At 41.9% G+C, this 27,122-nt stretch overlaps 2 protein-coding genes across 2 annotated transcripts in view; one reads left to right on the top strand and one right to left on the bottom strand.

Moving 5' to 3' along the window:
- NT5DC4 (5'-nucleotidase domain containing 4) overlaps nt 1-27,122 on the top strand; it is an 82,363-nt gene that overhangs the window by 22,628 nt on the left and 32,613 nt on the right.
- CKAP2L (cytoskeleton associated protein 2L) lies at nt 971-22,413 on the bottom strand. The gene is made up of 9 exons (XM_055400711.2): nt 21,884-22,413; nt 19,632-19,698; nt 17,657-17,708; nt 15,133-16,373; nt 11,708-11,915; nt 8,138-8,293; nt 4,852-4,915; nt 2,927-3,116; nt 971-1,516 (listed from the first exon to the last, which is right to left on the bottom strand). The coding sequence occupies exons 1-9, from the start codon at nt 22,059-22,061 to the stop codon at nt 1,291-1,293; spliced, it is 2,382 nt and encodes a 793-aa protein (XP_055256686.2). The 5' UTR covers nt 22,062-22,413; the 3' UTR covers nt 971-1,290.

The following is a 27,122-nucleotide window of genomic DNA, read 5'->3' as shown; positions in this document are numbered from 1 at the left end:
TGATGTTGTTCAGTCGCTAAGTTGTGTCTGACCGTTTGGGTCCCCATGGACTGTAGCCCGCCAGGCTTCATTGTCCATGGGATCTCCGAGGCAAGTATATTGGAGTGAGCTGCCATTTCCTCCTCCAGAGGATCTTCTTGACTCAGGGATCAAACCCAACTCTCCTACTTGTCAGGCAGATTCTTTACCACTGAGCTACCTGGGAAACCACTGTTTCCACAGACACACTCCTAATTCTCTAGGCCAAGCTACCATCACAGTTTTCTGTAATAAATAAGATAAATAAGCAGGAATGAACAAAGGTTAATTTTTTTAAGATAATATAAATATTAAGAAAACTGAAATCTAAAATACATCAACTAGGTCCTTCTATACATTGTATTTACACAGTGATTCTGATTGGGAAAGGCAAATGGGGAATCTCTGGGGCTTAGGTGGTCTTCTCAGGCCAGATGTCCCCTACAGAGCATAGAACTGAAGAGGCAAGGGTCCTCTCCCCACTGCTCTCTGCTACTCCCTTTTGCTTTTATCGGAAGCATTTCTGAATAATAAATGTAAACTAGGTTTGAATATAAAAAGCTTAATGACCACCTCAATTCAGGATTGTGTATCATTATAGGAAACCAGGCACAGAGAGGATAGGAATTACCCCTCATCTCCAGGGATCTGTGAGGGAAGTCAAAAATCACACAGAAAAGTCATTTGTGATCTCTGAGCCAAGGCACAGCTGGTGTAAACTCATCAGCTAAATGAGGGCATTTGACCAGATGGTGGGTTACATTCCATCTAAGTGGGGAAGGCCAGTGTCTACGCTCAGGTCTTTCAGGCTGCGAGGACCTGCCCTCTCTGCTAGGGTGGATGCAGGAAGGAAAGTTTATCGTATTGTGGATCTGATCTCCTGATTTAAAAAGTAACTATGGTGGGATTAAGGTAGGTCAATAAAATTCAAAATTTTTCTCTATTTGTGGGATAATTTTCAAAAGTTGGAAATTTATGTATGCTGCAAAACCGTGGCCAACTCCAGTCTTAAATAAACCAGACTTTCCTGCAGGGATATAAAATTTGAGAGTCAGTCCCGGTAAATTACTTTTCAAGTTCCAGGGGCCCATGGCCTGTATCCACAATGCCTCTCCATTGTACAGTTTCTCCCAGGTCACCTGGATAAGTGCGTTTCTTGTCTCATGGAGGCTCTGAAATGTCTCTTAAAAAAGAAAGCACTGAGAAATTATGATTCAGGGACTTGAAACCCTAATGTTACAGGCAAAGCTTAAAAAAGAAAGCACTGAGAAATTATGATTCAGGGACTTGAAACCCTAATGTTACAGGCAAAGCCTCGTTTTTGCGGAATATAAAGCACTCGGTTTCTTCCACTTCTAAGAGCTCGTTGAGAGAAGCCACCACGAGGTCGTGTTCCTGTAGCATTTCCGGGTAGCGTGACACGGCCCGTTCGATCCTGGCTGAACGCCTCACGGGTGTGATCAGCTTCATGTCCTGCACCTCTGGCATCCCATTAATCCTAAGAGAGCAAGAGGTGCATTCAAAACCTTGTAACTCCTTTCAAAATTCTACTTATTATTTTTTTCTTATTCTCTAATAAAACATGAGAGAATTTCAACGTTGGCTGATATAAGAGATGTGTCTAGGGTAGCTCTCACCCTAAGATGGATGTTCCCTGAATGTTAGAATGAACCGGGTGGACTCCACCATCTGTTCTCAGATGGTGTCAGCAGAGGGATTTCATTGAATGAAATGCTAAGTGTGGTTTTGTTTGAAGTCAACTACTTGGCAGCTGGTGTTTGTTTATTCCATAAACTTCCACAGAGTTGACATCCTTTGGGGAAATTGGGCCTAACACCAAAAAAGGCTGGACTAAAGAATTCAAAGACATTTTCTAGCTTCGACAGTAAATTATCCAAAAACATCTTTTAAGATGGTGGACCAAACCACAGATGGAGACTGGAGCAAATTGGGCATCTTCCTGGTAAGGGCTTTAATGCATTCCTATAATAGCCTGAAAGATAAGCTGCAGAGACTTTCCACGGAGTGAATCCTGGACACAGGATACAAAATCACAGATTACATTAGTCTTATAAAACTCATGGCCAGTCTGTTGAAAATGCTTCTAAAAATTCCCAAGCCAGTGAGAGGTGGATTTCATATCAGCAGCTTAACTTCATCCACCCATGAGTGGAGTATAGTGGGGAAATGACACATCTGAAAGAGGTGCTTAGAGTGGAAGAAGCCCAGCTGTGTTCCCCAGGAAAGTAAGACAAACAACTGTGGTCTTGGTGCTTTTGTTTGAAATTTTCCTTTTAAGAGCATGAACAATGACACTGATACCCTGACACAGTTCCTTAAATTACTATGGATTCTGTCTTAAAGTTCTGCTTGTTTCAAAACCAAACACTTGATACATGAGCAGCCTCTAACTAGTACAGTCCTGACTGCCCTCCTTATTCTTAAGGCTATTCCTGGCCCCTTTCTTCCCATAGCTCCAGAGGTTGCCCTTGCTTAGCAATTTGTCCAGCACCCCCACTCCTGACCCCCAGGAAAGGTGGATGGGATCTGCCATTGCAGGACAAATGAGGGGGAAGGGGGAGGACCGATTTCAGGAGGAAGGGGTGACTCCACTCCAACAGCCCTCCTGAGTCTGGCAGCTCCTTCCTCACAGGAAGGTCCGATCTTCTTGGAGGTGCAGTGGTGGGTGGGGTGATTATAGAGAAAAGACTGTCTGCCTGGCATGGGCTCCACCCCTCCCCTCCCCCTCTTTCTCCTAACACCAAAGGTTGGTTAGATCACCTAGTCCCCACATGAGGCAGGAAGTATTCATATCACTAATCTGCTGATATTCTGGATCTTCAGAGGAGAAGCTGACAATTGGACTTAATTTAGACCTGTGAACACAAAAGCTTTACAGTGTGCTTACCGAGGGATTGGGGCGATCTGTAATTTGATACCAGGATGACCATCCTGTTCTGACTTTGTTATTTGGGGTGTTACTGATATCTGTTCGCTCTCTTTTGGGGAAAGGCAAGATGCCCCAGATTCCGTCTTCTTGGCCAGCTCTTCTACTGATGTTATATTAGTTTCAGCAACGAAGGAGTTAGAGGGAATTCCTACGTATATAAGGTCAAAAGGAAAGACTTAGTAATTTAATACTGAAGCTAAAAAAATCAATACAGTGAAACAGGAATATCTCCGTGACTTCTTAGTGATCCTGATGGATTCCATATGCTAAATAAAGAGTAACTGATTTGGAGTGGGACTTACAACTAGTTTTTCCCACTAAGCCTTGTAGTAACACCCTGCTGCATTAAGCTTCCTCCTAACCAGTCCTCCACACAACCACTGGGCCTGTGAGAACGGATCCCTGCTACACTTTCAACATTCTGAATACATCCTCAGTCTCTTATTCACTCTTGAGGGAGCTTCCCTAGTGACTAACCATTGGTCTCTTACCCTCATTCCACAGTTTGGGTCAATTTTCCTAACTCATTAGGGTTAATCCACTTGACCTTCTGATCCCCTCCGACCCAGGGATGACCATATGGTTCTCACCTTGGACGTAGGTGTAAATGTCTTGTGTTAACACAATGTGCATCATAGCCTAACCACCACAGCAACAAAAATGAAGGGAAGGAAATTTGACTGAAACAGATAGATATACTGTGGGTGGAGGCTGAGACCCCAAGAGAGGCCAACAGGTGGAAAAGGCATGAATTCCTGTCTCTCTCTCTTTTTTAATCCTTTAAAGAACACTGCCATATATTATAACCAAATATCTGAGTTGTAGTATCGTTCTCAGTAAGAGTACCATTGATTATACATATACTACAATCTTATTCCTAAAAGTAATGGGTTAGTTGCCTGTAATTCCACATGGCTTGATTGTTCCCCAAAGTTCAATCTACTCTTAATGGAAAACGATTTGTCACCTTAAGACTCTTGAGAGTCCCTTATATTGCAAGGAGATCCAACCAGTCCATTCTAAAGGAGATCAATCCTGGATGTTCATTGGAGGGACTGATGCTAAAGCTGAAACTCCAATACTTTGGCCACCTCATGCGACGAGGTGACTTACTGGAAAAGACTCTGATGCTGGGAAAGGTTGGGGGCGGGAGGAGAAGGGGACGACGGAGAATGAGATGGCTGGATGGCATCACCGACTCTGTGGACATGAGTTTGAGTGAACTCCAGGAGTTGGTGATGGACAGGGAGGCCTGGCGTGCTGTGATTCATGGGGTCGCAGAGAGTCGGACACGACTGAGTGACTGAACTGAACTGACTGAAGATTATAAAAGTAATCCATTTTATTTTCTCAAGGTGTCTTCCCCCCAACCCTGTTCATATCACAAATATATATAATGTGCCACTCGCTTTATTTGGCACATTTTTCATAGAAGAGTTCTCTAAAGGTTTTGGCCAATGACAGCAATGGTGAACTGTGTGAAATGATTCCTGAGATGGCTGTGTTTTAAATGTAGAACATGAATTTGCATGTATCCGGGTTGGTGGGCATGTAACAATTAAACACGTAACTTAAACTGAAGCACCTCTCCTCTCTGGCTCAGTCTCTCCTGGTAAAGAGCCTCTTGTCTCTCTCCAGGGAAGCAAGTCACCCTGGTCTAGGATGCTCTGGTGGAAACCTTTGTTTGGTGTTGGAGCAGCATATTTACTTGTAATAATAGAAATCAGTCAGCTGATGATGAAAGCTGAAAGGTCCACACCAGGGAAACCAAGAAGCAAGAGGCATTTCAGGGAACTTAAAATTCTTCTTTCCCTATATGTGTTCCTCAGTGACCTTTACATGAGTAGTTAGAGGGAATGAATTCAAATACAAAATAGCAGTACCTTCTGTGGTTCTGTTTCGGTCTTGCAAAATATTAAGGACAACTTCCCGCAACTCTTGTATTGGCTAGAAGGAAGAAAACACACGAATGGTATATTAAAAACATTCACGGAAAAAATGATCCAAGGAATTTATGATGTTGTTTAACATCAAATAGACTTTTTATAACAAGAATATTTCCCCTTTTAATCTCTTGTCTAACTATAAGTAACATTTAAAAGGCTTCAGTTTTAGCTTTACAGGAAAAAATACAGGAAGATAAAAAATATTAGTTAAATGCTGGCACGCTTGACTTTAATGAAGAGATGAATTTATGGTAAGTTGTCTGTAATAGAATTTCTTTAAATCAAATTAGGTTTCTTATTGACTGACATGATCCCATCAAAGATGTATTCCCATATAAAGATGCTAATCCAAAGATATAGAACTAAGCTATATAGAAAATTTGATATATGTTTTCAGTGTTGTCTTAACTGAATTTTTGTTTTTATCATGAAAGTCATATATGTCAATACAGACAACTGAATAATAGGTCAAAGTTAAAAAGGAAAACTACCCATAATCCCATCATCTAAATATAACCTTTAGTTATTAGCATTTTAGACAATTTCCCCCCAGCTTTTCCTTTCATTCTTTTATTTGGTAACATAATATAAAAAACACTAAACTAAAAGCTATCACAGAAAAGTAATTTTCTGATAAAATTATCTGAAATTGTCTTCCTTTTTTCTCCCCCTTCCTTTTTAAAGTATGTAAACGATGCCATGAAACAGAACATCACAAACAAACTGTACTTTCTCATAGGAACACAGCATTTGGAGGCTGGTCTTCCTGACCTGGGACCCTGTATCAAATAAATAACAGATATAAACTGAAAATAGAGCATAAAAGCAAAGCTGTCTATACATTTTTACAAAAGCTAAAACACTTAAGCTAAATGCTTAAGGAAATGGGAATAAATGTACAGAATACATTGCAAAGCATCTTAATTATATAAAACACTCATTAAGTGTATATTTTCACAAGCTTCTAGTTAAAGATGATAGATTGAGTACACAAATATGCCTAATCCCTCTTGAAACTCTTCTGAAATGATTTTTAAAAGGGGTTAAAAGGAGGCAATAGCCACAGAAAATAGAAGAAATAGCAACAAGAATGTAGAAGGAAGAGGTAACCAGCTTGACCAACAGAGTCAAATTCTATGTTGGCAGTTTGGCTGAGAAAGAATCTGATTCACCCTCAAAGCCTCTGAAAGGTCAGGAATTGCTGGAGGGCTCTAGAGCATCTGTCAAAAAGCAGTCACACCTGGGAATTGCCTGGCAGTCCAGGGATTAGGACTTGGTGCTTTCACTGCCAGGCATGGATTCCATTCCTGGTCAGGGAAGATTCCGAAAGCTGGTGGTTTGGCCAATCAGTCAATAAAAACCATCAGACCTCCAAATCCACCCTGCATCCCTGAACTCCATGCAGACTGGTGGCTCTGTCCCGCCCACCTTCATCCCAACAGGGCACCAGGCACATACGCTCCAAGTCCCCAGGTGATATCATGCAAGACTGAGGGTGGGAGTGTCTGCTGAAAAAGGGGATAAATGAAAGCTTCCATGCTGAAGGTTGAGACTCCCAGCTCCCTTTTCACCGATAAGGGGAACTGGAAGCCCGGTTCCTGGTTCTCAGGAAGGAGGATAAATGAGCCTTCTTCAGAGAATGTGACCAGCCGTAGACGAAAGACCAGAAGATACTGATACTGGGGGTTCTTCAGTCAGCTGACTCACTCAGATCACTCTATCGTAAAGCCTCATCTGTGACCAGAGTTTTTTATAAGTTTTTAAAACCTAATTCATACATATACAAAGAGTCCAGTTTCACCAGCATCAGAGTAAAGCCTCTAATGAACAATAGAGAATACAACCAAACAAACACCCTACCCTTCCTTCAAAAAAAGGAGATGAGAGAAGAAAAAGCATTGGAGAAGAATCAAGCAGCACAGGAAGAAAAGGTAACTTGATAGTTCTGGTGAAAGGAGATCCCAGAATGACAACTGATAAAGATGGGGGTAAAGAATCATCAGATGGCCACTTACTGCAACCAGAGAAAGCCCGGCAGTGCAGCAGTGAAGACCGAGCATAGCTCCCCCCGACAAAAAAGAAGAATAACCCGAGGAAAGGAAATCAACAGAATGTAATGTTTTGAAAGTATTGAAAAATATAGATAATTATAGAAGAGTTTGCAAATACTAAGCAAAGGGAAAACAAGAAAATAATTTCAGGAAAATTAGAAAACCATACTTAAAAGGCAAAGTAACCATAGTATGAACTACGTGGATCAGTGTATACTTCTCACCTATTTATGACAAAGTGGGCACTGGACAGTGATCAGAATGTCTGTATGATTCTAATGGAAAGATGGAGGACAGTGACGTCTACAGGGGTGATGGGGTGTCTGTGTGTGTGTGCTGAGGATCTGTGCAGGGGTGTGTGAAAAAGAGGGTTCCTCATCCTGCAGAGTTGGAAGTCTACAAATCATGTCTAAAGAGAAAAATCAAGAAGTAGTAATATTAGCACTTTATCTGAAATTATCAAGGAAACAAAATACTCAGTTTGCTGTCAGTGGGAAATGGGAGGGGAGGGAAATAGGCCTTATGGTATAGGCTTTATCAAACTATTTATTTAAACTATGACCATGTAAAACTCTGATTTTGAATAATCATGGAGAAGGTATGGTAGAACATACAATGACATAGAAAGTGATATTATAGGGAAGAGAGTTTTAAAACTATTTGATGCAATCTTTGTTAAATTATATAGAGACAGTGGTTTTACTAGGTTTTAGAATTACAAGTTATTTCATGAAATGGCTCTGAATGATTGATCTGTGGATATGGATGTGTTGGGTTTAATATATTTTTTATGATGTGTTGGGTTTAATATATTTTTTAGGTTCTTTACGGTGAGGTATGACTTTCTTAGTATTGGATATTGATGTTATACTATAATTTTCTGTGCTATTGCTTTCCATAAGTGCACATTTCTACAATGAGTGTTAAGTGAGACATAGTCACTTGACAAGAAAGTCACTCTATTTGTTTACATGTGACACTATTTTCTAGAAAATAAATATTTTAATTAAAATGTTCACAAAGGACATATTGTACTTCATATTTTGCATATGACTTTATGAAATAAATTAGAACCTTTAACATTATATTATATAACTGCGATTTTGCAAACAACCAAGAACTCATATGAAAGAGGAGTTTTAAGAAGTCACCCACTCAAAACAGATACTTACTGTGGCCCCATTTCTAATGGCTTCTTCGTAGAGCCCAATAACATCAAAGGTGCCTTTGCTTGCCAACAACTTTGCTTTGCAGATCCAAAATTTAGCAAATTTTTCAGCCTCAGGAATACTGGACAAAATGGCAAATACTTCATTAGAAAGTACACCCTAGAAAAAAGAAAAATACCCAGAAGTGATTGTTACTGTCTTGCTGTTATTTTCACGTCTCCTAATACTTACCTTAGCAGGTATGCAGAAATCAGTCTGATAAGTGTTTTTTTTTTTAATTAAATTTTAAGAGTTAAGAGACCAAATAGAAAAATGTTTATCATAGCTCAAAGTAAGAAATTGTTCTACCTGTTTACGCAAAACCAAAACCAAACCAAACCCTAGAGTAATCAACCTTCCATGTATTTTTTACATAGTCATAATAATGTGAACACTGAAGTGACCAGAATTTCTGCTTAACTAACAGAAGCATAAGGATGCATAGGTGTGAACGGGTCATGAATGTACATGTGTATGTGCTGGGGATCCATGCAGGTATGTGTGTGTGTGTGTGTGTGTGTGTGTGTGTAAATCGCTCAGTCGTGTCCAACTCTTTGCAGGTATATATAAAGGTTAAACCACATACAAAGGAACTTTATAATGGCTTCATAGATTTGGACCCTTTCTGCCTTGTACCAAGAGCAGCGCAGTGACATGGACTAGAAGGAAAATGGGAGCTACTGTGCTCAGAAATCCAGGTAGTGGCACACTGAACCAAGTAGCACCTCCTACTCAGGAATTCCTGAGATGGGAAAGACACAGGGGTAAGTTCAGTCAAGAGTCACTAATGTCAGAGGAAACCAACACTATGAAAGAGGCATAAAACTCAACAAACAGAAGAATGAACACTGGTGCAAACAGCTGAGGGCACAAAGAGGAATAAATTTTAAGAGTGTTGTAGTCAATATCTTCAGAGTGATAAGAAAATACTGCCATCATAAAACTAGAATCAATGTTATGAAAAAGAATCAATAGATGGGCAGAACAGTGGCACTGCTGAAGAATAAATCAGTGAGCTGAAAATCCAGCTGTGAAATTCTTCCAGGACCCAGTGAAACAGAACAAAGAAATGAAGTATATAAAAGAGTTCTGGAGGACACATCTATACTCTGTATTGGATATATTTACTAGATACATCTATATTGGATACATTCCAATATCCATGTAATAGAATTTCTTCAATGACACAGAGAAAGAACAAAGCTGAACATGCATTGCAGTTATAGAAGAAAATTCCCAAGGACTGAACAGAGAAACAAGTGTTCATACTGTAAGGTACCCAGAGAGCTAAGCAAGATGGATGAAAAAAGACCCATACTTAGAAAACCAAGGATAAAAAGAAAATCTTAAATTCTTCCAGAGAGGGAAAAAAAAGCAAAAAACAAGACTACCTACAGAGGAATGAGAGATTGACATGAGACTTTAATAAATCAACAATTCCAGATGCAAGAAAGAAAATGAAACAGTAACTTTCAAATATTCCAGGAAAAACCATCTGAATTTAGAAATTTCCCCCAGTCAAACTATGAATCCAACATGAGGATGAAATGATGACATTTTTATAGACAATGTGACATTATGAAATCACAGTGCCAGTAAAAGACTTTGATATATTTTTTTCAGAGAGCGAAAAAAATATAAACGAACAAAAAAATAATTGTGCTATTTAAAATTTCTAAGTTTGATCTAATGGATATCCATGTAGAATTTTCTATTCAACAGAGAATACATATACTTTTCAAACACTTTTGGAACATTCACCAAGGCTGATCAGACATTAAGATCAGAAAGAAAATTTCAACAAATTCCATCAAGCAGAACACACATAGGCTACATTCTCAACCACAATGCAGTAAAATTAAAAATTGACAGGTAGCCAGAAAAACAAAAACAAACAAAAAAACCAGACACCAACAAAACCAACTACATATCTGGAAGTTAAAATATTCTTCTAAGGTAACTTCTGGGTTGAAGACCTCAAAATGGAAATATCAAACTATCAACAAATGAGAACGTGTCAGTTATTAAGCTTCAGTGTCTTAGCTCTAAACCCACATTTTATCCTCTGCTTTGTTGTGCAGAAGTCTGTAAGTCTTTTTGTTTTGGCAGCAGTTCCTTGATGGGCTCAGCCAGTGTATGGCAGTAGAGGAAGTCTGCAGGCTGGAGAAGCGAGGGGACTTTCTCTTTCTCGTTTGCTTTCATCACCCCAGTAACGTTCCTTCACTCTGGCAGCAGCAGTTGGTTCTAGCCTCTAACTTTTTTACCCTGGGATGCATGGATCCTGCCTCACTGTGCTCCTTCAGAAGCAAAAGCCCCAACTAGGTAGTTAGCTTCCTTTTCTCCAGGTCTGAATCCCAGCCCCGTGGGGCCCCTCCTGCAGCTCCTGTGGCGCCAGCATCCTTAGAGCTTAGAGTCCCATTTACACCAGTGTTTGTCTCTCCCAGCTTCTAGGTTCTGATGTCCCCAACCTCTCTGTGTTCCCCTAGACCCAGTGGATGCTGCTAGCTGCTTCCTGCAGTTATTGCCACTGTTACCTGAGATTCATTTCTGCTGCCAGTTCTGTGTGTGGCACCCCATCTCCTTTGATGATTCCTTTATCATTTCTGTGCACACAGGCTGACAAAGTATTTTACAGGCAGCATCTGTGCCTCTCTGTAATGTGTCCATAGAGTCAGAAGGGACTGGGCATTTTTGACCCCCAAGGGCAGCCATTAATCAATGACCATGGAATGACTAATGCCACAGTTTCCTTGCGCCGATCAGAGATCTCTGAGATGTGAGAGCTGCACTGTCTCTGAACTCCCAGGTGGGACTAAGCCGCAGCGACCCTCCATGAACCCTGCTTGAGACCACACCCTGCCTGCCCTCTTTCCCCTTCTGGTTCCACATCTTCAACTCCCCTCCCAGTTGTCCCCTGGAGCCTCTTCCTAGTAGACTACTTCCACACAAATTCTCCTCATAGGGTCTGCTTCCAGGGAACTCACATAAGACACTGTGAAAGTGATCTTCATATTACATTCTTTCTACTGAGATTGCTTGTGTTTCTGTTTTCCTGACTTGACTTAACTGATACGAAACACTACCTAGTCAAACCTGAAGGATAAGACCAAAGCCAAATTCGGAGGTGAGGCCTTGCCTTTTGACTATAGCTTCACCTCCAAATGTCAAATGTGAACTCTTTGGACCTTGATACACAAAGGAGGCAAAGTTCCTTTTGGATCATTCCAGATCCAGACTGCTTGGGTTAATTTCCCAACTTCTCTGGGCCTCAGCTTCATTTATAAAGTGAATATAGTAATAGTTGTTATGATAATTGTATGAGATAATATAAGTGAAGTGCTTAGAACAGTACCTGGCATACCAGGGGCCATTATTTAAGTATGTATCATTATTATTATTACTATCACTCCTCCCTATTAAAAGGAGTAGCTAAATTTCTGCTTAGGAGGTTGTCTCACCGAAACTATACTTAAGAAAAGTGTTTAAAAACCCTAAGACTTGGCAAAGCTTTGGAAGATTATCATTCTCACTCACCCTTTCAATGAGCTGCAGACATTCTGTCAGAGTGTTGTTAATTTTATTGGATAGTTCAAGTTGCGCTTTCTTTTCTTCCTCTTCTTTTTCCATACTCTTCCAGAATGAAATATTCATTTCCTCTATTATTTTTCTTTTTGTTTTAAGCTCCATAGGAGGCCGTTTATAGATTTTCCCCTTAGATTTCCGCCATTCTTCCAACTGTTTCCTGTTATACAATTAAAACAGGGAACGGGTTTAGGGTTTTTTTCTGGTACATGGTTAAGATTCTAAAGTACGACGAGCATAGATTAGCACTGCACACCTTCAACTGCAAAGTCGGGAGAATGTTTTAAAAACAATTTACTAATTGCTACGGAGGCACTGGTTGCTCCCACCCTTCAGAAGGTAGGTGCCAGGTGGAGTACTAGGATTACTACATGTGGTTAACATCTCCATCTTCAGATTCCTTAATTTCCTGATTGTTATTCAGTCACTAAGTCATGTCTGACTCTTTGTGACCCAGACTGCAGCATGCCAGGCTTCCTTGTCCTTCACTATCTCAATAATTCTCTGATTATTCTTCAATATTATTCCCTGAAAATTTTTATTTCACCTGTATGCTACTTCTGACAGTTACTTTCTTAAGACATCCCTCCGGATCCAGACCCTTCATCTTCGAGATCACTAACTCAGCACTCCATTTCTCCTCATAAGCTCTGTATCTGCTACTCAACCAGATGTACCAAACCTATATTCTGCCCTCAGTAGGGTCTTGGTCACTCAAAGCGACCCACTTGGCCCAGTTCCTTAACCCTCTCCTCATTGACACAGGACCCCTGCTTCCCCTAACAAGGGCAATAATTGCAGGGCTCTTTTCTTAGGTAGCTAGTCTCTGAGGGCACCAAGTCCTAGGCGTCACCCGCCCCATACTGTTCACACTCTGCACTCCTGCTTTGAGGCAGTCTACAGACCACTGCTGGGGGTGGCACCAAAACACGAGGACCCAAGCATCTGCATGTAGGCTCTTCAGCTTCTTTAAATCACAACTACACTTTTAGGACTCACAAATGTACATTTCAGCCCAGATCATTCTCTAGGGCCCCAAACTTTGTAAAACCCTCTGCCTAATTGATATCTGTTGTTTGATGTCTGGCAGGTATTTAGAATTTAATATCGTCCAAAACAAAGCTCTTGATTTTCATCTCTAAATCTTTTCCCAAAGAGCCTTCCCTACATTGGTAAATACTGTCCCAACTTGCCCAGCTGCCAAGGCCTAAATCTAGGAGTTGTCGTGAGTAGCCCTTTCCCTCCTCGCATCTGACACATCATCGTATAGTCAGTGCCACTTCTGTCTCCACTGCTACCATTCTTGGTCCAGGGCACCATCATCTTCTGCCTGGAATGCTGCAGCAAGCCTCCTAAGTCATCTCTTCTACTCTAATCCTTTTCAAATTTATCCTATGCACAGCTGCTGGTGATCTTTACAATGTAAACCAGAGTCACTGCCAGGAACTTCTCATGGCTCTTGGTATAAAATTCAAAATGTTCTCCACGGCCAGAGGCGCAGACCAACATGCCCCCTGCCTACTCCTCCAGACTCACGTCTCACACTCTCCTGCTCACTCTCTGCCATCCAGGAGTGCTTGCTTCCTTCCAGTCACCTGGCCCAAGCTCATTCCTGTCTCAGGGCCTTGTATTATCAGTCTTTGGTCCTCTACTCAAATGATACCTCCTTGAAGGGGTAATTTTTTGTAATTAATCTTATTTAATCAATATGTTGATTTTCTATTAATATATTCTGCACTGGAATGCAAGGTCGGTGAAGATGGAAACCTTGGATGGCCTAGTGCCTAGCATGGTGTTTGGAACACATTAAGTGTTTAATTGCTGTAAAATTCACCTTTTCTGGCACACAGTTCTGTGCGTGTCGACAAATGCATGAATATCATGTCACCATGACTACAATTCAGATAAAACACCCTTAAAGATTCCCTAATGTTTCTTGGTGGTCAGCCATGCCACCCACGTCCAGCTCCCAGCAATCACAGATCTGTTTGTTGTCCTTATCATTTTCCTTTTGCCAGAAAATCAACAATTAACACTCTTAGAATTTGCCTTTTCTAAAGTCAACTCATTCCCACGACTTGAAAGCCATAGATTTATTATTCTAGTACTTTAAATATACACACCAGAAAAAAACCGTTCCCTAAGAGTAGACTGCGACTGTGTGCACACCACTGTCTCTCTCGGCGCCGGACACACTGTAGGTGCTGAAGGGACACTCCAGGAATGAATGAAGATCTATTCCCTCTACAGACTCCTCCTTTTTTGGTCATCAACGCTGGCCAATTGTAATCAGACTATCCTATGATCCACTATAGGTTATGTGGTCTAGACTGTGAGCTCCAGGGTAGGGACCTGGCCTCCTTGTTCACCAGCTCCAGGTCTTTACATTCTGTTTTCTGTTAAGAGGACTTGTCTTTCTTCTGGGCACTGTCCTTTTCCCAGCCCATTTGTCACTGTTGAAAGTACCTCCCCTGACCATTCTATCTAAAAAAATCATCCTGGCCTCCCTCTCAATCACCTCACCCTGACTCAAGTTGTTTATTTTCTGTTTCTTCAGGGGGCAGCTTGTCAGCTGTGTTCAGGGCTGTATTAGAAAATAAGTCCTGCCCTCACTTCACTCTGCTACACCTTTTAGCTACCATCTTATTTTATGTGGTCCTTTCACCCTTGCCAGGAATCTCCTTATTTTCTACTCCAACCAAGTGTACCGAGGTGCTTCTCCTGGGATGTTCACCACATTGTGAGAATATATATGGTCCTGTGCAGAAAGTGTATGAAATCCTTTGGCTCAGTTTCAAGCATCACCTATGTTAATGCCTAAGGTCCTGATTTCTACCATCTGAACTCTATGTGAACTGCTTACTTCTCTCTGCTTCAGCTTACTTTCCAAAACTTGGCCTGCTCAGACTCATAGAAGTTTCCTGCTCCTTCTTCCCTGATAACTTTTCTGGCTTTATGCACTAGTTGGCTTGATGAAGGATTACCATCTCTGCACTTCCTATCTATGCAAGTTCACTACGCTGGCTCCTCCCACCCTACCTCTGTTCCGTCCCTGTGGGGCACTTACTGCATGAATAGTCTACCTCTGCAACCCCTACTTTTTGGCCAACTATTTTGCTTGAATTTCTTTTTTGAAAAAGAAAAAAAAAATTAAAAGGAAAATAAAAAATAAATCATTTCAAGCATACAGAAGATTACAGAGAACAATCTCCACCCAGCTCTATCAAGTCTTAATATTTGCTTTGAATTTTTAAGAGTTATAGCTAAAAATTACCCAGGAGCCATTATTTATGATCCATTTCCTGACTTTAGCACTCCTGATGGTCAGTTTGCCTAGCTATCTTAATTTGCAAAACTCTGGAATTAAAATGAAGTACCTTCGATCCTCTGCTGCAATCTTCTGACGTGGATTAGTCTGGGCCCCACCCAGGACTCCTCTTCCACTTACGGTTGGGCCACCAGCTTGAATCCGGGGAGCTGTCTTGTTTAGAAAACAGTTCGGCGGAGCAGCGCTTTTGAACTTGGAGTCCAGAGTCTGTGCTCTTTGTTGACAGCTGTTGTTGCATTTATTCCCAGTGGCTCCATTTGCTCTTATGCTAGGGGTGCCTGGAATGATGGAGTTAAAGCTGCCAACAGTCAAATTTGGCCTTTGGCTTATGGTTTTTGATTTCTGCAGTGCATATGATGTCCGAGGTCTACAACAAGCCTGAGTGGGTTTATGATCTTGCTTAATGTTTGGATGTCTGTGGTTACATCCTCCTTGAAGCACACTGGGGTGTGTACTGGGTTTGCTGTGTTTTACTTTCTGCTCAGTAACAGTGTATGACTGTAACTTAGTTTCATTTGGTCTTTCATACTTACCTCTATTAACCTTTATAGACATTATGTCCTTAACCACTGTTTTCTTTGTGGCTTGAGTCCTATTAAGTGTCTGGACAAAGTGAGAGGGAAGGGTTTTGGAGGGTTTTCCCCCTGGTCTTATAAGGTCTGCTCCTCTAGAGAGTTGCTGAGACTTCCCTGGTGGAACCCTGATTTGTGTTTCTTCAATAAATGGTTTAATAACTCTCTCTTTCGGAGCAGCACTGTTCACTGAGTTTTTGCCCAAAATTTCTTTAGTAGGAGCCAAACTGCTTTTGGTTTGATTAGTTTTGGGCTTATTTATGGTCCAGGATTCAGGATTTGGCCTCCTTTCAGAGTCTGGTAAGTCTTGGGGCAAGTTTTCTTTATTCATCTCTTTTAGACAGCCACCCAGGGATTCATTTTCAACATGGGTATTGTCCACAGGGTCTGTACCTTTAGCAGTTCTTTGATCTGTTACCTGCTGCTTTGTAGTTTTCAGTTTCTGTATATTAAGTGATCCCATGGTTTCTCTTGGCTGTTCTCCATCAGTGGATGATCCAAATCCATGCAGCTGTTGACTATTGCCAGGATGCTTACTGTTTGGGTTAGAAGAAACACTTTCTGAAATGAGCCTTTTGCCTAGTTTTGGTGGCTCCAACTTTGGCCTCTGGGACCTGGTGATATTGGCAGGTCTGGACTGCAGTTTAATGCTGATGGATCTTGTAGTTTTGACAGGCAAGGCAACATGGTTGGTAACATCCTTTTTGGGTCCAATACTCTAAAAAGACAAATAAAGGTAAAAACATTAGTCCATTGTTTTTAAAGTAAAAAAAAAAACAACAACAACTAATTATTTTGTTGATAACTTAAGAAAATTGATCTTGACAAAAAAAACAAAGATTCACTAATAGATGACTTTTATAACTTGAGTTCCTATTAGAAATATATTAGAATTAATAGAATTCTAATAGAATTCTGCAGAGATGCAGTGAACACACAGAAATTGCTTTTTAACAAAATAAACAAGTACTTGATGAGTGCTCACTATGTCCCAATGAAGTACTCTTCCTGGAATTCCGGACAGATACATACATAATAAACTTATGTTAGGGTACCTCCTGAGTTCCTCCTCATATTTTGGGTTTTTTTTTGTTTTGGTTGCATTGAGAGGCAAGTGGGATCTTAGTTCCCTGACTAGGGATCGAACCCGTGTACCCAGCAGTGGAAGTGCGGAGTCTTAACTACTGGATCACCAAGGACGTCCCTTCCTAGTACTTTCTATTTCTACACTAATTCTCTTAAAACAACACTGCCTTTGAAACGTCAGAGTGTCACTCAAGGAACACTGTCTCATCCTGGAGATTAGTGGTATGGAGTGGTGGGAGATACTGGCAGGCCTGAGATACTTTGAGACAGCTCTGAATAAGCATCAAACATCTCAGTAGAAAGTAAGTCATATCTGTGAAGTTAGGACACGGTTTTAAGGTTAGATTCTACATTATTCATAAGTAAATACTTCAGTCATGTGACTTAATTTTGGATAAGAAAGGGAGGACTAGGTAGCAGAAAACTGAAAACTAGGGAGGGGTGTTTAGAATTAATATGGTAAATAACAGGCCACTGAGGATTCTACAGAATCCACACTGAAAGCAATTACTTAGAAAGGAGAATTTGTCAGAGATTTATTGACTATCTAGGGAAAGATAGGGACACAGGGACTTCCCTGGTGGCTCAGATGGTAAAGCGTCTGCCTGCAATGCGGGAGACCCAGGTTTGATCCCTAGGTTGGGAAGATCCCCTGGAGAAGGAAATGGCAACCCACTCCAGTGGAAAATCCCATGGACAGAGGATCCTGGTAGGCTACAGTCCATGGGGTCTCTAAGAGTCGGCCATGACTGAGCAACTTCACTTCACTTCATTTCACTTAGGGAAAGATATGTCAGTGCTAGAGCTACTACTTTCTGAATTTGGTTTGGTAATATGATGAATAATTACTATGTAAGTTTCGTGAATGTATAACAGAACCACTGGCATTAAAGGCAAAGACTAATTTCTACTTACAGATTTAGAAGGTGGAGGATTTGGACAATTATTCTTGGCTTTTAGGTAAGGCCTAAAAAAGATGAAATAAGATTAATTCTTAGTACAGAATAATCAGCAAGGCTTGGGAGTACAGTGATTAAAGATATTAAAAATTATTATGGTTATAATTTTAAATCATTAGAATTTCTATGTGGTTAAAAAATTCAAAAATTATAATTAATAAAATGTATACTTATCAATCTTTCCTTAGTCCTATTATTCCACTCCTTGGTGAGCATGACCACTCTTACCTATTTTTTTTCTGTAATCCTTTCATAGATGTCCTATGCATAGATACAACATTCTAACAATATTAAAATGTTTTCTTCATATTTGCATAGTCCTACTCATTTAAACATCATTCCCTGAACACTGCAATGTGCAAGGCACTAGAGATTCAATGCCAAATAAGATAAGTGCTTCTTTAAAAAGTGTGTTTGTTTTCCATGAGTCTGTTTTGTAAATAAATTTATTTGTATTAAATCAGCTATACTTCAACTTAAAATAAAAAAACACTTGCTTGTTTTTTAAGTGTCTTCAACTAGTTAATTTTTAGGTGAGGAGAGCTATATAAAAAAAAAAACAGAGGTACACATGAAAACTAGCTAGTGAGACAGAAAACTCAGGAAAAAAAAAGAAAAGTAGAGGAGAATTTAGATTCAAACTTCACGGATCATAAACTGCCAAACAGGAACTTTGATCAAGACTTGATGTTTGTTTCTCTGGTCTTGGATGCACATCCCAGGAGGGCAGGGACTGTTTTGTTTTGGTAAGCACCTTATCTCTAGAACCAAGAGTGATTGATACATTATAGGTATTAAGTAAACTGTTGAATAAATGAATTAAGTTAATTTATTTAATCAAGGAAATCGAGTCAAGTAAAAACTCAAAGTAAAAGAAGGCAAGAATATACAATGGAGAAAAGACAGCCTCTTTAATAAGTGGTACTGGGAAAACTGGACAACTACATGTAAAAGAATGAAATTAGAACACTTCCTAACACTACACACAAAGATAAACTCAAAGGGACTTCCTTGGCGGTCCATCAGTTACAACTCTGTGCTTCTAATGCAGGGGGCATGAGTACAATTTCAGGCTAGGGAACTAAGATTCCATATGCCATATAGCTCAGCCAAAAAAAAGAAAAAAAAAAAAAACTCAAATTGGATTAAAGATCTAAATTTCAGGCCAGAAACTAATAAACTCTTAGAGGAAAATACAGGCAGAATACTCTTTGACATAAATTTCAACAGGATCCTTTTTGACCCACTTCCTGAAGTAATGGAAATAAAAATAAACAAATGGGACCTAACTAAACTTAAAAGCTCTGGCACTGCAAGGTTAACTACAAACAAGATGAAAAACTCAAAGTTAAAAGAAGCTAAAACACAGGCTGAAAGCTAACTTTGTAAAAATTCATTTTCAACTAAAAATTTAGCAACACGTTGGGGAGAAAAACATATCAGTGCTAAGGTAAGCGTGGTGACACCATTGAGATGACAAGATGTTGACAAAAGAGAAAAGTGAGGTCATCATGTTCTGTTCACCTCCACAGTTAGTGCTAAGAGGAAGACCCAAGCACGCTCTCAGGCTAGAGGATGGGGATGTGCAATTTACAGAGGATGGATTATATAACTGGCTTTCATTTTAGAAAGAAGCACCAGGACTAGGACCATCCCTCTCCCAGCAAACAAAGCAGGATGGGAGAAGCTTCCAGCATTGTAGGTGCTACTGTAGACCCTTCTCTCTCACCTTGGGAGACTCACAATAATAATGCTTTAATCTTCGCCAACATTTTTATCATGCCTGCACCAAAATGCCCTTTTTGAATAATCCTAGGATCCTAATGCAGTCTGAGCAGACTGCAAACCAAAGGGCTATGTTTGGCAGAGCTTTAAATTGCCATTAGCAACCAGAGCAACAGAACTTGCATAACTGTGGGAAATAGACTCACTTGGTGTTTTGGCACTTCAGTTTTCCCTTGGCTGCTAGGTACTCCTGCAGCTTTCTCTGCCGCTCTTCTGCAAAACAGGCAAGCAAACAACAGAATTTTAGCTCAAGATTTTAACAAGCTCACTTATATTCTAAAAGAAGGCACTTTTCTGTATTGATTTTGGCGTTGGACCATAATGTTTTAAAGTCCCTAGCCCTACAGACTTGCCTCCAGGTTCACATCAACATTGACAATAAAATTTATGTCTCATTCTATGCTAAGCTCTTTATACTTACATTACTTCCTTTAATCTGCACAAAAATCCTATAAGGTATTTTACAGTCTGAAATTTAAACATGGATAAATGTTATAAAAGGAATTTCCTGGTGGCTCAAGCAATAAAGAATCTGCCTGCCAATGCAGGGGATCCTGGTTTGATCCCTGGGTCAGGAGGATCCCCTGGAGAAGGAAATGGCAACCCACTCCAGTATTCTTGCCTGGGAAATCCTATGGACAGAGGAGCCTGGTGGGCTACAGTCCATGGGGTCGCAATAGTTGGACATGACTTATCAATTAAACAACAACAAAATGGTATACAAAGCCAGATTTTGAAACCAGGTTTATTCAACCCAGAGGCCTTGCTCATAGCCACTGTTCTCAGCTACAACCTATCAAGCTTTGCATGAAGAAATGCTATTACTGGCCCACATGAGCTGGTGAGCTCAGGGCTTGTTTTATTAATCCCTTCTGACAGGAATGATGATTATTGCCCACAAATCCTTTCTGTTGGAACTAAGGACAAAATAAGCCAGGCTGGAGGTTTATGGCAAACATCTATCCATATAGTGACTTTCTTTCTAAGCAAGCCATCTGTGAGGGGATGAAAAGTCAGTATTTCTCTCTTCGAAAAGTTTCAATCTGGTAGTGGTGATAAAAGCGTGTCAAAGAAAGAACTATGGGAGTCCAGAGGCAGGAACTGAGTAAGGGGAGCGGGCAACTGGAAAAGACTAAAATTAAAAGATGGTCGCAGTGCTGGAAAAGACCCTTGAGAGTCTCTTGGACATCAAGGAGGTCAAACCAGTCAATTCTAAGGGAAATCAACCCTGAATAATCACTGGAAGGACTGATGCTGAAGTCAAAGCTCCAATACTCTGGTCACCTGATGTGAAGAACCAACTCATTGGAAAAGACCCTGATGCTGGGAAACATTGAAGGCAGGAGGAGAAGGGGACCACAGAGGACGAGATGGTTGGATGGCAACACTGACTCAATAAACATGAGTTTGAGCAAACTCCTGGAGACAGTGAAGGACAGGGGGCAGTGCTGCAGTCCATGGGGTCGCAAAGGGTCAGATATGCCTTATCGACCAAACAAAAACAACAGCTATAGGGGGTGCAAAACAACTCAACCTCATGTAAACTGAGTTGCCCTGTGTTTTGATATCTGGTTCTGATCCTTCCCCAGGAGACAGCTGTGTCGAGAGGGCTGATGGAGCTGAGAGATGTGGCTGGAATCCCAGTTCTATGATGTCTAGACCGCAAACCTTGCTGTTGCTGAGTGGGTAAAATGGGGCAGAAATGTCCATTTTTAAGGGCTGTTGTACAAAATGCCTAGGACGATGCCTGGGCCCTGGGGGACAGTCAACAGGTATTATTGCAGAAATTAACAAAACACTGTGCATTTTGGAGCAGGTGACAGGTATCTGAGCAGGAATATTTAAAAAGTCAACAAAGGGCTCCAGACACATTTAGGAAAGTCAGGGAGCCCAGGACCCTCAGCACTGATGCAGATTTAACCCATCAGCCTCCAGGGAGCGTGTGTTGCAAGAAGACCTCAGCGTCTGGGTGAGACCCGCCTTGACAGCTGTCACAGCCAGCTCGGGCGGGCGGCGTAGCCCCGAGGGCCACACCCCGGCTCCGCCTGAAGCCAAATCTGGGCCGCGGGAGCGCTTGGTTTTCCACTGGTTGTGCGATCTTGGGCAAGGACCCTCGGTTCTTTACCCAAACGAGGTGACAATGACAGCTTTTTGCAGAGCGGCTGCGGGACTCTTTGGGAAGGTGCCTGGGAGGCGTGGCCCCGCGCACAGCCTCCCAGCCCCGCAGCCCCGTTTTCTCACTGAGGCCTGGAGCGTGGGCTTGCGTCAGCCCCCGCAGAACCAAAGACGCCCACGGGGAGACAGAGGCAGGCAGACAAGTGATCGGGTCATTTCCGCTTACTCGGGGTCCTCCCTTCGTCCCTGCCTGTAAGACACAGCTGCTGGAGGTCATACTCACCCGCAGCGGCGGAGAGTCCAGGCCGCACCATGATTCTCAAACGACAGTTTTTCTTCAAAGGCCGCGCCTGGAGAGAAAGTCGGAGCGCCGCGCTTGCGTCCGCTCTCATTGGCTCCCGTGGGTTTGAAACCTGCCAATCAGAAACAGGGGAGGGCGGGCCCAAAGGAAATAGACGCATTTCGATTGGCTCTACCCTTCAAGCCCCACCCTGGGGTCATTTGATTGGAAGCACTTACAGGGAAAGGGCCGTTGGCATAGAAGACGGCTGGTTGGGCGGGAGGCAGAACCCTCCCCACCCCTTTAAGGATGCGGTGTCTGGGTTGCTGGGCTTTCAGTTACGATAAAGGTAGCCAGGACTGGCGACGGGGGTGCTGCACCCGGACCCCACAGACAAAGCCCCTCCTCCGCCCTTTCAGATCCTAAGTGTCATATAAATATAGTATAAAACCAAAATGATGAATCTGGCAGCTCCTCACGAGTATACTTCCTACTTTTTATGGGTCTCTGAAGTTGCTGCTGCTAAGTCACTTCAGTCGTGTCCGACTCTGTGCGACCCCATAGACGGAAGCCCACCAGGCTCCCCCGTCCCTGGGATTCTCCAGGCAAGAACACTGGAGTGGGTTGCCATTTCCTTCTCCAATGTGTGAAAGTGAAAAGTGAAAGTGAAGTCGCTCAGTCGTGTCCGACCCTTAGCGACCCCACGGACTGCAGCCCACCAGGCTCCATCCATGGGATTTTCTAGGCAATAGTACTGGTGGCTTGCCATTGCCTTCTCCGTCTGTGAAGTTAAATGATCTTAATTTTTAGTACAGCAGTTCCTGGGTGCTCAGTCGCTTAAGTCGTGTCTGACTCTTTGCGACCCTATGTGCTGTAGCCCGCCAGGCTTCACTGTCCTTGAGATTCTGTAGGCAAGAATACTGGAGTGGGTTGCCATTTCCTCCTCTAGGGGATCTTCCCCACCCAGAGATCAAACCCGCGTCTCTTAGTCTCCTGCTTGGCAGAATTCTTTGCTATTAGTGCCACCTGGGAAGTCACTGCAGGGTGACTCCTTTTTGTTTTTCATTATGGTAAGATACACAAAGCAAAGCTTACCATTTAAGTCATTTTTAAGTGTACAATTCAGTGTCATTAAATACATTTACAATGTTGTACAATTATCACCACTGTAAAAAATTAATAAATAAGAACCCCCAATAGATTAGGGAGACCAGAAAGGGGGAGATCTCATACCCTGTGACCATAAGTAAGTAAGTGAAAGTTGTTCAGTCATGTCTGACTCTTTGCGACCCCACGGACTGCAGCCTGCCAAGTTTCTCTGTCCATGGAATTCTCCAGGAAAGAATACTGTGAACATAGCAAGCCCAATAATAAGAAGAAAGACTCCTTCCCTGACGAAGACTTGCCAGTGAAAAGCCAGGGACTCAGTCTATTACAATCCCCTTCCCCCAACTTTATTCTCCCCTCTATAAAAGCATTTTTGTTCACTTGAATGTGGTGACTTGCTGTGGTTGCAGACCTCAAATTGCAATTTATGTAATCCTTTATACTGAAGTTCTTTCAAAGTTTAATTAACAAATTATCAACTGCAGGCAGTATTTTCCCCACATTAGTTTCTGCAATTTAAAAGAAACTAGTGTTAAAACTTCTCTTAAAAAAAAAAAAGACTTATTTCCTTCTGAATGAAGTTAGCGTTCTTTCAGTAAGGAAGAAGGGGAGATGGTGATTGTGTGGATGACAGTGTTCATCATATTCTCTCTCTGATGTCGCTTTTAAGATTTTACCTACTATAAACCTACTGACATCTTCCAAATCTTTATCTAGTTCTAACTTCTCTTGAGTTCCAGACACATCATCATCTGCTCATTGTACCTGGGTGTCCTGCCAGTAGCTAAAATCACGTGTCTAAAATGGTACTCATTATGTTTTATCCTGGAGCTTAGAACTCCATGCGTGCTCAGTTGCTCATGTCCAACTCTTTGTGACCCCAGGAACTGCAGCCTGCCAGGCTCCTCTCTCCATGGGATTCTCTAGGCAAGAATACTGGAGTGGGTTTCCATTTCTTCCTCCTGGGGATATTCCCCATCCAGGGATCGAATTCATGTGTCCTGCATCTCCTGGATTGGCAGGCAGATTCTTTACCACTCAGCCACCTGGGAAGTACTTCCATCAAAAGTACTGGTTAAGACACCACTGCTCACCCACTACACTCAGTGTCCACAACCCTGAATCAGGCCACCGCCGACCCATGCCTCTGTCAGAGACTCCTGGATACACATCAAGCAAGTCTGGGTCAGTCTCTTGTGGGGTCACTGCTCCTTTCTCCTGGGTCCTGGTGCGCACAAGGTTCTGTTTGTGCCCTCCAAGAGTCTGTTTCCCCAATCCAGTGTAAGTTCTGGTGTCTCTATGGTGGGGTTAACAGCGACCTCATCCAAGAGGGCTTATGCCATACCCAGGTCTGCTTTGCCCAGAGCCCCTGCCCCTGCGGCAGTCCACTTCTGACCAGCACCTCTGCAGGAGACGCTCAAATGCCATCTGTCTCAGTCTCTGTGGGGTCTCTGGGTCCTGGTGCACACAGGGTTTTTTTGAGCCTCTGAGTATCTCTGGTGGGTGTGGGATTTGATTCTAAATGTGATTTCGCCCTTCCTACCATCTTGCTGGGGCTTCTTTGCAGTTGGATGTGGGGTATCTCCTCAAAGTCACTCCAGCGCTGGGCAGCCACCACTCCAGTGTAGTGGTGTGTGCATGGGATCTTTTGAAGGAGGTCGCCATTATCTTCATTACCTCCACCATAGTTTGGCCCCAGGTAAATAACAGGAAGGGAACACAGCCCCACCCATCAACAGAAAATTGAATTAAAGATTTACTGAGCATGGCCCTCCCCATCAGAAAAAGACCCAGTTTCTCCCTCAGTCAGTCTCCGCAATCAGGAAGCTTCCATAAGCCTTTTACCCTTCTCCATCAGAGGGCAGACAGACTGAAAACCACTATCACAGAAAACTAGCCAATCTAATCACATGGACCATATCCTTGTCTAACTCAATGAAACTATAAGCCATGCCATGTAGGGCTACCCAAGATGGACGGGTCATGGTGGAGAGTTCTGACAAAACGTGGTCCACTGGAGAAGGGAATGGCAAATCACTGAACTATTCTTGCCTTGAGAACCCCATGAACAGTATGAAAAGGCAAAAAGATAGGACACTGAAAGATAAACTCCCCAGGTTGATAGGTGCCCAATATGCTACTGGAGATCAGTGTAGAAACAACCCCAGAAAGAATGAAGAGATGGAGCCAAAGCAACAACAACACCCAGCTGTGGATGTGACTGGTGATGGAAGTAAAGTCCAATGCTGTAAAGAGCAATATTGCATAGGAACCTGGAATGTTAGGTCCATGAATCAAGGCAAATTGGAAGTGGTCAAACAGGAGATGGCAAGAGTGAAAGGCAACATATCAGGAATCAGCGAACTAAGATGGACTGGAATGGATGAATTTAACTCAGATGACCATTATATCTACTACTGTAGGCAAGAATCCCTTAGAAGAAATGGAGTAGCCATCATAGTCAACAAAAGGGTCTGAAATGCAGTACTTGGATGCAATCTCAAAAACAACAGAATGATCTCTGTTTGTTTCCAAGGCAAACCATTCAGTATCACATAATCCTAGCCTATGCCAGAACCACTAATGCTGAAGAACCTGAAATTGAATGCTTCTATGAAGACCTATAAGACCTTATAGAACTAATACCGCCAAAAGATGTCCTTTTCATTATAGGGGACTGGAATGCAAAAGTAGGAAGTCAAGAAACACCTGGAGTAACAGGCAAATTTGGCCTTGGAGTACAGAATGAAGCAGGGCAAAGTCTAATAGTTTTGCTAAAAGAACGCACTGGTCATAGCAAACACCCTCTCCAACAACACAAGAAAAGACTCTACTCATGGACATCATCAGATGGTCAATACTGAAATCAGATTGATTATATTCTTTGCAGCCAAAGATGGAGAAGCTCTATACAATCAGCAAAAACAAGACCGGGAACTGACTGTGGCTCAGATCATGAACTCCTTATTGCCAAATTCAGATTTAAATTGAAGAAAGTAGGGAAAACCACTAGGCCATTCAGATATGACCTAAATCAAGTCCCTTACAATTATACGGTGGAAGTGAGAAAGAGATTTAAGGGATTAGATTTGATAGACAGAGTGCCTGAAGAACTATGGACAGAGGTTTGTGACACTGTACAGGAGGCAGTGATTAAGACCCAAGAAAAAGAAATGCAAAAAAGCAAAAAATGGCTGTCTGAGGAGGCCTTACAAATAGCTGTGAAAAGAAGAGAAATGTAAGGCAAAGGAGAAAAAGAAAGATATACCCATTTGAATGCAGAGTTCCAAAGAATAGCAAGGAGAGATAAGAAAGCATTCAATGCAAAGAAATAGAGGAAAACAATAGAATGGGAAAGACTAGAGATCTCTTCAAGAAAATTAGAGATACCAAGGGAACATTTCAGGCAAAGATGGGCATAATAAAGGACAGAAATGGTATAGACCTAACAGAAGCAGAAGATATTAAGAAGAGGTGGCAAGAATACACAGAAGAACCATACAAAAAAGACACTCATGACCCAGATAATCACAATGGTGTGATCACTCACCTAGAGCCAGACATCCTGGAATGAGAAGTCAAATGGGCCTTAGGAAGCATCACTATGAAGAAAGCTAGTGAAGGTGATGGAATTCCAGTTGAGCTATTTCAAATACTAAAAGATCACGTTATGAAAGTGCTGCACTCAATATGTCAGTAAATTTGGAAAACACAGCAGTGATCACAGGACTGGAAAATGTCAATTTTCATTCCAATCCCAAAGAAATGCAATGCCAAAGAATGCTCAAACTACCACACAATTGCACTCATCTCACACGTTAGCAAAGTAGTGCTCAAAATTCTCCATGCCAGGCTTCAACAGTATGTAAACCGTGAACTTTCAGATGTTCAAGCTGGTTTTAGAAAAGGCAGAGGAACCAGAGATCAAATGGCCAACATCTCTTGGATCATCAAAAAAAGCAAGAGTGTTCTAGAAAAACATCTACTTCTGCTTTCTTGACTATGCCAAAGCCTTTGACTGTGTGTATCACAAAACTGTGGAAAATTCTTAAAGAGATGGGAATACCACACCACCTGACCTGACTCCTGAGAAACCTGTATGCAGGTTAGGAAGCAACAGTTAGAACTGGATATG

The sequence above is a fragment of the Moschus berezovskii genome, chromosome 11 (assembly GCF_049115385.1).
Source record: "Moschus berezovskii isolate FMDL1 chromosome 11, NW_MosBer_1.0, whole genome shotgun sequence".
NCBI classification, from domain to species: Eukaryota; Metazoa; Chordata; class Mammalia; order Artiodactyla; family Moschidae; genus Moschus; species Moschus berezovskii.
The sequence above is the reverse complement of the archived record's forward strand: the minus strand, read 5'-3'. Positions and strand labels throughout refer to the sequence as shown.

What these genes read in the sequence shown, in the direction of transcription:
- CKAP2L (XM_055400711.2), bottom strand. Translation starts at nt 22,061, where the DNA reads ATGCGTCTATTTCCTTTGGGCCCGCCCTCCCCTGTTTCTGATTGGCAG. An exon ending in ATCCTCCACCTTCTAAATCT is followed by an intron (nt 16,374 to 17,656) that starts GTAAGTAGAAAT and finishes TTGTCTTTTTAG; the next exon opens with AGTATTGGACCCAAAAAGGA. An exon ending in CAGATCGCCCCAATCCCTCG is followed by an intron (nt 1,517 to 2,926) that starts GTAAGCACACTG and finishes TTGCTCTCTTAG; the next exon opens with GATTAATGGGATGCCAGAGG.